The 9,955-nt window shown below is 33.8% G+C and overlaps 1 protein-coding gene and 1 long non-coding RNA gene across 2 annotated transcripts; one reads left to right on the top strand and one right to left on the bottom strand.

The window, feature by feature from the left end:
• Positions 1–4,931: 4,931 nt before the first annotated feature.
• Positions 4,932–9,008, top strand: LOC133669442 (calcium-transporting ATPase 12, plasma membrane-type-like). Its single transcript, XM_062089585.1, has 2 exons — positions 4,932–8,153; positions 8,669–9,008. Exon 1 carries the CDS (start codon positions 5,109–5,111, stop codon positions 8,148–8,150), a length of 3,042 nt encoding a protein of 1,013 aa, XP_061945569.1. The 5' UTR covers positions 4,932–5,108; the 3' UTR covers positions 8,151–8,153; positions 8,669–9,008.
• LOC133669444 (uncharacterized) lies at positions 5,386–8,675 on the bottom strand. The gene is made up of 3 exons (XR_009833895.1): positions 7,982–8,675; positions 7,237–7,879; positions 5,386–6,445 (listed from the first exon to the last, which is right to left on the bottom strand). It is a non-coding gene; the product is annotated as an uncharacterized LOC133669444 (long non-coding RNA).
• Positions 9,009–9,955: the final 947 nt, after the last annotated feature.

Here is a 9,955-nt window from a genome sequence, read left to right as displayed (position 1 = left end):
TAGTGACTTTAAACAAGATTTTGTTTCATATTGCAAAATATTATTTAAACGTTCATTAATTGATTGATTCGATCTATAGAAGTCATATCAAGTCTCATACTATATAATAAAGATCATCATTCTTCAAATTTTAGAATATATTTGTTCTATTTTTCTAAATCTAAAACTTGTAGAAATATTAAATTTTAACGCATGGATCTTCCCTTTTGAACAAAATATCTAATTCCTAATTTGGAGTCGGATATATAATTAAAATATTTTAACTTCTATAATGGCAATCATCTTTTTTTCTTTTTCTTTTTTTGTTTTTTATTCTATTCAAGTTAATAACATTTTTTTGCTTATGAAGAGGGGAAGTTTTATTGTGAGACCTTCAACACATTTATTTAGTGTGGAAATACCACATCTATAATATTAAGGGATATTTTTTTTATATTTGATCAACAACTAAAAAAATTAATTCATCTCAATATATCATGTTGATATTGTAAATGCATGCTAAAAATTATTCGTAAATAAACCTAGTCAAATAATTTGTAATAAATAATCAATTTTTTTTTTATCTAAAAAGGAAACTTTGAAAGGAAAAAAAAAACATTTACTTGTATGATCAATATTGTTCGTAGTACTATTTAATTATTTATACTATAAAAATTAATTTATTGTTTTCAATAAATTACATGGCCTAAGTTATAACTAACTCAAATATTTTCAAGTTAAGATTGTTTTATTACTCAAATATGAAAATTGAATTTTTGAAAATAAAAGGTTCTAAACCAATAAAATTAAATGAATATCCAAAATGTACCAACCTAGAAATTGAAATCAGGTTTCTAAAAAAGGAAGGAACATAAAAAAAGTTTACAAGATTTAAAAAATTTCATTTACCAAAATAAGTTTAAATGTACCTACAGCTTTAACATGCGAACACATCTCATTTTTTAAATAGATGTCTTCTTCACTTCCTATAGGTCTCGGGCTTAAAAAGTCATGCATAATATCAACAACATGAATTGTAGTATTCGAATCAATTTACAAAGTATTTTGTTGAGAGTGTATAAAGGTATATTCATAACACATAAGGAAAGTTATATTAGATTTATTTGTAAGTCAACTCTTGTATTTCTAGTAATCTTTCTTCATGTGTCTTATTTTTTTACAAAAAAATACATGTAATTGTGTTGCTATGTCTCACATGTTTAGGTCCCTTTTATGACACTTTTCTTTTCTTCTTCCATTGCACATTGTCACCACCTTTATCCTTCTTATCTTGCCTCTTTTTGATTTTATGAGTGACAAAGTTAGCAATGTCTTAATTTTCATGCTTCAACCTCTCCTCTTCTTGCAAACACATAGTTAAAAGTTTATTAAATGACCATTATTCTATATGTGTGTTATAAGATATCTTAAATACTTCATATTATTTTTATGGAAAGTTGAGTATTAAATGGATAAGAAAGGAATCTAAAATATAAATTTCTAGAAACGTGAGTTAAGATGCAATGTCCTTTATTTTCATTATGTGTTCATACACGCTCCTTAAGTTGTGAGGTTTCATCACAAATAACTTGTTCATCGGGATACTAGCTAATTCCTTGTCAAAACTAACAAATTTCTCTTCAATAGCTTTTATATAGTCTTTTACCTTGTCACACTTTAGAATCAAGCTCCTAATGCTCTTACCAATGTGTGACTTTATGAGTATTAAACTTAAACAGTTGGATCGCTCCCCTTATTCATAGGCTATTTTATCCATAGTGGAACTTGCATATGTGACTCATTTACATGAAATGCAAGGTCCACACCTATATGTCAAGAGGATTTTGTCTTTCCAATCTAAAAAATTTTCACCATTCAAAATAGGAATACGAGAATCATTACTTATAAAAGTATTGATAATATGCATATACAATAACCAATGATATAATTATTATTTTGAATCAATACTCTAATATGAATTAACCAATGTCATATTTAATAGCAAAATCTAAAACTTTTATGTTAATATACTTTATCTTTTATATCACTTGGTTTATTCAGTAACTCAATCAAAACCCGGATCACCGTAATACGGGTCTTCAATTGAATTGACCACCGAGCCGGATTTAAAAACTCTTCTCTACGTGTGACATTCCTACGAGATATTCCATGTCAATTAATGTGACTCTCGTGAGTCCTTCGAAGCAACTTTTGTTGCTTGTTCAACAAGATTCCACAAGTATGGTAACGAAGGAGAATGCATGTGTGAATGGAGAAACAACGAAATATATGAAGCATGATTTCCAAGTAACATCCTTGAAAGGGTTATTCCTACGTTTTTTCTTTTCTTTTCTTTTTTTTGGAATATTGAACGAGTTATCACCACAGAAAGTTTCTGGCTACTTTATCGTAGTCGCTTTAGAATTGACGAGTATTCGTTTAAGTCTTGTCTTTTTGAAAACAAAGGCTCAATGATTAGTGGAATTCACGTTATGCAAAAGTAAAAGTAACTTGAATCCAAAAAACTAGCTATTTTCCAGTTCATGTTTTATTTAGTAACTTGTTGCCGTGGCTGTGGGTTAACGCGTAAAGACTTTTTTGAGTTTAGAAAATAAACAAACTACTGATCATAAAAAGGTTGAATTAAAATAGCTTTGAAAAATCCTTTACTTGCCTTCGAGGTTACTCCGCAGTATATTCCATCTAGTAAATTTGTTAGGAAACTGGGAATCACTTTCTACTTTTTAAGGTTCTTTCTGATCTCTCTGTCTCTCTAAGGGATCGATTCTACTTATTACTTATACTAACAATCTTAATCACACTTGAATTTATCCTTTCCTCTCTCCCTTAGGCTATGCTTTTATTACATGAAAAACACGAGTACAGATTCGATGTCTAGCCTTTCAAGAACACTGGGGAATCTCATGGTTTTGAAAAACATGGACTATTTTTTATTTTGTTTCTTTCAAGACTGAGAGTCAGGAGCTTGAAGCTCAATCATGGTTGGTGGTTTTAAAAGTTTGCAATGCTCTAATCAATATGTCACAATCTTATTGTAACTTGCAAGAACATTATTGCTCTTCCATGCCATACAGCAGTCTAAGATTAGGGTGCTGATAGGAGTCAAGATTAGATCATCGATATTGAATTGTAAATACTGTCGTAAATGGAAAAACAGTAGCACAGCAGTAAAATGGAAAGTTTCTCTTGCGTGGTCAACAGCCAGACAAATAATTCTATCCACATTTGAACTCGAAACTCTTAAAATAAAAGAGGAAAACATCAATGCAAAGTTATAATTTATTAGCGTTAATCATCCAAGTCTTTGGAAAACATTTCATGGCAGAAGAGTTGCCGAAAGAATATTGCTAGCAAACAATCAATCAATATAATGCAATGTTACAGAGATATGAAATCCAACCCTTTCTAATCAAGCTTGAAATGTAATGAATTCTGGGTCTTTATTAGCCATACTCGTCACTGTCCTGCTAAATAATTCGTTTGCCAAGAGTACGTACTGTCATGTTGAGTCAGAAAAAACACTTTTCTTGTAGATGTTTGGTAGTTCCATGATTATTTTTATTAAACTCAGATAGCAAGGAAAGCACCATGAAAGAAAACGTAAAAGGGCGCGAACCTTACTATTTGGGATGCTGCCAACCAAGAAAAAGTGTTCTTGATTATATATTTTCCTCACCCTACACCACTTGACTTAATGGAGGAGTTACTTAATATACAAGAAATTGCATTTCTTCCTCTTTCATGGAAGCACAAGACTTATCATAAGATATACAAACTAAGAACTGTTTTTATATTTTAAAAGTGTTTTTAAAAAAATTTGATTTTTTTTACTTTAAATTAATATTTTTTTGGTATTTTCATATCTCAAAAATAATTTTAAAAAAATTAAAAAATTATTTTAATATATTTTTAAATAAAAAAATACTTTAAAAAACAACCGCTACCTAAAATTAACTTTATAAAAACATGCTCGGATAGCATAAAAATGACATTATTTGTTGCCAAAGGTAAATTAACTAGGAGGATGAAAATATATAATAGAAACAGATAGGACAAGTTCCGAGTTTTTCTTGTTTAGAAATAATATAGATTTATTTTAAATTTGTTATAAAAATAAATTAATTTTATATCTATATCTTTATCTATCTAATCAAAAAACACATTTCTATTTATTCCATGTTGGTTGGGCAATTCAAAGTTATGCGAGGAAGGAGCAATAGAAAAGAAAATCAATAAAATTCATTAAAATAAATTAACTAAAAATATATTTGATTTATACTTTATTAAATACCATTCAATTTTAACTTTGTTTTCAAATAAGATTATAATTTTTTTTATAATATTAGCAATTGCTTTTATACCATCTTTCAACATTTTTTTAAAATTTTATTTGATAACTTTCTACACATGTCTATTTTTTATTATTAAATAATTAAATAAAAAATAAATTAAAAAACAAAATTATTAAACTATCATGAATTTGATAAACTACCCTATACCAATTCAAAATATTTTTGTCTCAGTGTAAAAAAAGAATTAAAAACTAACATTGAGGCTTGTTAGTAAAGACAAAGAAGTTTTGATATTTTCTTTATTGTTTTTAATTTTTATTAAATAAAGAACATAGAATGAAAAAGGTTATTTTTTTAGAAAAATTATAATAGTGAATTATTTTGTTTCAAGAGGATTTAAATTAATGTCATTCTTACAAAAATAAATATATATATCAAACGTTCGACGCATAATTCTTAATTTATTTTATTAAAAATATATATCAAATCTTCAATTTATAATTAAAAAAATAATACTAAAAAACTCGATGACAGTCAACGCATTTGATATATATATATATATATATATATATATATATATATATATATATATATATATTCTCTGACGTGGGTTCTAAGGAAATCACTGTGTAACTGTCTGACAGAAGGGACGTATTTTTGCTTTCTATATAGCAAAGCCCTTCAGTTTCATCTTTCTAAAACTTGACGTCTGTTCCTTCAGAAACAAAAAACCCTGAAGACTGTTTGGAAACACACTTGACTCTTTTTAAACCTGTTGTTTTTACTTTAATCAAACTTTCCTAATTAGTCATCACCATGACTATGAGGTCTCGAAAAACTAGCGACAAAATCACTCTTGATCAAGAAGATCTGATACCAGAGCCAAAACGCAATCAGAGAAGGTGGAGGATTGCTTACACGGCCATATATTTCACAAGGCTTCTTGTTTCTTTATCCAAGAAAGCTCTTGTAAGCCAGACCAAGATCCTGCGCTCCCTATCCTATGTTGCTGTTGATGTTCATGATGATACGTTCCAGCATGAGAATAAACTTGTTTCTTTGGTTAATGTCGATCAGAGAACCCTCAATGATATTATAAAAGAAAAGAACCTTGAATCTTTGAACCAACAGGGAGGAGTTATACAAGTTGCCACAATTCTAGAAACTGATGTGAAGGATGGTACAAGGGAGGCTGATGCTGCGTTTAGAAGGGATGTTTTTGGTGCAAACAGGTTTAATAAGCCTCCTTCAAAAAGCTTTCTAAGCTTTGTTCTCGAAGCATGCAAGGACCCGACCATTATCATTCTTTTGGTCTGCGCTATTATGTCCTTGGTATTCGGTATCAAACAGGATGGCCTGAAAAATGGGTGGTATGATGGAGGAAGCATTATTGTCGCAGTTGTTCTAGTTATTGCGGTCTCTGCTATCAGCAACTTCAAGCAATCCAAACAATTTGAGAAGTTATCTGATGTGAGCCGCGACATAACTGTGCAAGTAGTGAGAGATGGGAGGCACAATCATATATCTATTTTTGATGTGGTGGCGGGTGATGTGGTGTCTTTGAAGATTGGAGACCAAATACCTGCTGATGGGTTATTCTTGCATGGGTATTCTTTGAAGGTGGACGAATCTAGCATGACCGGAGAAAGCGACCACGTTGAGGTGAATGGAAGCGAAAACCCTTTCTTGCTCTCTGGTACAAAGGTGACTGATGGCTTTGGCTTCATGCTTGTCACATCTGTTGGCATGAATACAGCATGGGGAGAGATGATGAGTTCGATAAGTCGTGATTTGGATGAGCAAACTCCATTGCAAGCTCGCCTCAACAAGCTCACTTCTTATATTGGGAAGGTTGGATTGACAGTCGCCATTCTTGTGCTTGCCGTTATGATGATAAGGTACTTCACAGGAAATACTAGAGATGATAATGGTCGGAAAGAATACTATGGGAGCAAGACAAAGGTCAGTGATGTACTGGATTCAGTTGTGAGCATTATTGCTGCAGCAGTGACCATTGTCGTGGTGGCAATTCCAGAAGGTCTCCCTCTAGCTGTAACCCTAACTCTGGCTTACTCTATGAAAAAAATGATGAAAGATAACGCCATGGTCCGTAAGCTCTCTGCTTGTGAAACAATGGGTTCAGCCACAATAATCTGCACAGACAAAACAGGCACTCTTACCTTGAACCAAATGAAGGTTACAGAGTTTTGTCTTGGGAAAGAAACAATTGAGGATAATACTGAAATAGAATCAGAGGTCTATCAGTTACTACAAGAAGGGGTTGCTTTAAATACAACAGGTACTGTCAACAAAGCTCATGCTAACTTAGTTCCTGAAATTATTGGCAGTCCGACTGAAAAAGCAATACTTTCTTGGGCTGTAATGGATTTGGGCATGGATATCAATGAAACAACGGGAAAATGTGAAATAATACATGTAGAAACCTTTAATTCCGAGAAAAAGAGAAGTGGAGTGTTGATGAGGAAAAACAGTGAAAAGGCAATTCACACACACTGGAAGGGAGCTGCCGAGATGATACTAGCCATGTGTTCAAATTATTATGTCAAAAATGGAGAGCTAAGAGACTTGAATGAGGAAGAAAAAGTGCAATTTGGGGCCATAATTCAGAGTATGGCAGCCAAAAGCCTAAGATGCATTGCTTTTGCCCACAAAAAGGCTGTAGAAGAGAATAGCCAGGCGTCTGCGAAGCTTGAAGAAAATGGAATGACCTTTATGGGGCTTGTGGGTTTGAAGGACCCATGCCGAATAGGAGTCAAAACAGCAGTGGAATCATGTAAGAATGCAGGAGTGAATGTTAAAATGATTACTGGTGACAATATGCATACAGCAAGAGCTATAGCTATTGAATGCGGGATTCTCAATCCTGAACAAGAAATGAAGAATGGTGCTGTAGTAGAAGGTGTGCAATTCAGAAACTACTCACCTGAAGAGAGGATGGACAAGATTGATAATATCCAGGTTATGGCAAGATCATCCCCATTCGACAAGCTTCTCATGGTACAGTGTTTAAAGAAGAAAGGTCACGTGGTAGCAGTCACTGGTGATGGCACAAATGATGCCCCCGCTCTAAAGGAAGCAGATATTGGGCTCTCCATGGGAATTCAAGGGACTGAGGTGGCAAAGGAAAGCTCAGACATTGTCATATTGGATGATAACTTCACTTCTGTGGTGACTGTGTTGAGGTGGGGAAGGTGTGTCTACAACAATATTCAGAAGTTCATTCAATTTCAGCTCACTGTCAATGTTGCTGCCCTTGTCATCAACTTCGTTGCAGCTGTTTCTTCTGGAAAAATCCCTCTGACTGCAGTCCAGCTGCTGTGGGTTAATCTCATAATGGACACCTTGGGAGCACTAGCCTTGGCCACTGAACAACCCACGAATGATCTCATGACAAGGCCACCTGTGGGTCGATCAGATCCACTTATCACCAAAATCATGTGGAGGAACCTCCTTGCTCAGGCCCTGTATCAGGTCACCATCTTACTGACTCTACAGTTCAAGGGAAAAGCGATATTTGGTGTGGATGAGGAAGTTAAGAATACCCTCATCTTCAACACCTTTGTCCTCTGCCAAGTGTTTAATGAGTTCAATGCACGGAAGATGGAGAAGATGAACATATTCAAGGGGATACATAAGAACAAGTTATTCTTAGCAATCATAGGAATTACCATAACTCTTCAAGTGCTGATGGTGGAGCTTCTGAAGAAGTTTGCCAGCACTGAGAGGTTGAATTGGCAGCAGTGGGGTGCCTGCATTGCCATTGCAGTTCTTTCTTGGCCAATTGGTTGTCTAGTGAAGTGCATTCCAGTTTCTTGCAAGCGGACACAAAGCCACTAATCAGTTATCCTTCTACTTATTCATTTTGCTTTTCCTGCATATGGTAGATCTAACAAGGAATGTTTAGATAATTATAATTTTGAGAGCTTTCAATTGTTAGCTGTTTCTTTTGGAGTATATATGGAATTAAGTGAATCTAATTACTGCAGTGGGGTGCTTGCATTGCCATTGCAGTTCTGTCTTGGCCAATTGGCTGTCTTGTGAAATGCATTTCAGTTTCTACCAAGCAGCCTATGGATCATAAGAACACATAGCCACTAATCAGTTATCATTGTTTCTTCTTCTTTTTCTCCTGTTCAGGGTAGATCTGACAAGGAAGTTTTAGATAATTTTAGATTTCAAAGCTTGTTGTTTGCAGTTTCTTTTAGAAAATATATGAAATCAAATTTGTGCAAGTATCTAATCTAGTAACTGCATTTTATATCTTTATGTTCTGAATGAAATCCCCAATTGATGAGAAAGTTCTTGTTCTTATTTCGCTATTGTATCTTATTGCTTCTATTTGCAATTAAATGTAGGCACCAATAGAAGATCAGATAAGAAGAACTAAGAGGAATTTCCATCATTGAGGTTGCAGCATAAGGTCAACCACGGACCTTGCACCCAAGGCTATGTTTGTGACAAACAACTATTCAGTCATTTAAACCAAGCTACTTTCGAAATGGGAACTCACAGATTTACTTGCAGAGACCAAAAAGATTCTAAGATATAGATTGCGATAATTCTATGTAAAAAGCAATTACTCTCAATTTCAAAGGTTTAAGACCTTAGTAGTCATTGCTTGTATAACAGAGAATAACTAATGTAGTATAATTGTACTGAAGCACAAGTTATTCACATAGAAGGTTACTGAACAAATATCATGAGTACAGTGTAGCTAACATGATAATTGAGCATATGACAAAGTGTAAGATAGTTCCCTTACGTGCATGCATGCACTAAAACACACAGACACAACTTAAGTGTGTGCTCTCGCATGCACTCAAACACACAGACACAACTTAAGAGTGTGCCTGCGCACGCACAGGTGTGTGCACTTATGTAATGGTTCCCGGATTCGAGTGTGGGGGAGGCCAAAACTCAGCAGAAAATAATTTTTTAAAATAAACATGTCCTAATGCTCCAAATAATCTTAGCACTTCACTTAAACACGCCGAGCACAATAACAGACACAAACCATTTTGTTAAACGGGATGACGGAAACATAAATATACCTGATGCTCTATATTCACAAACCATAAGATCATTTGACGGGTCACAAAAGAAAAGTTTCAAGTTAGGGACACTAGAAAAGAAAAGCAAAGAAGCTCACATGGCTTGAACATTTCCTCTTACAGTTAAACCCCAAGCTAAAATATGACTGAAGTTTTTTCATTCAACTTTGGGGCAGGCAGGAAGAAACCTAATGAAGAGTTGGGGTTGAACATCAAGGATCAGAATTCTCAACAAAATAATTAAAATATAGAACGGAGGTGAGAGTCAGAAGACCAGAGAAACTGAACATATGAAAAGTTGCATCAAATGGTAAACTACAACGTGAAGTTTTAGAGAGATGGCAAACAGGGTCCGGTGGAATTAAAAATTATTTTTTGATATTGAAGATATTCAATTCAAACCAACGACCTTTGCTCTAAAAGTTTCAGCTATCATAATTCTAATTTCATTGTTCGTCTGGTATGTATGGCCGTGCGCGCGCGCGCACATGAGCATACATGAGTGTGTGTAAGAATATGAATGATATGTAACCAAAATAGAAGGATATGCTTGGCACTTCAGTTCTTCAACTTAGTCCTCACGCAAGTCCC

The sequence above is a fragment of the Populus nigra genome, chromosome 12, assembly GCF_951802175.1.
Source record: "Populus nigra chromosome 12, ddPopNigr1.1, whole genome shotgun sequence".
Classification (NCBI taxonomy): domain Eukaryota; kingdom Viridiplantae; phylum Streptophyta; class Magnoliopsida; order Malpighiales; family Salicaceae; genus Populus; species Populus nigra.
This window is presented reverse-complemented; position numbering and strand designations above follow the sequence as displayed.

Excerpts from the sequence above, each read along its gene's own strand:
- LOC133669442 (XM_062089585.1), top strand. The coding sequence starts at position 5,109 with ATGACTATGAGGTCTCGAAAAACTAGCGACAAAATCACTCTTGATCAA.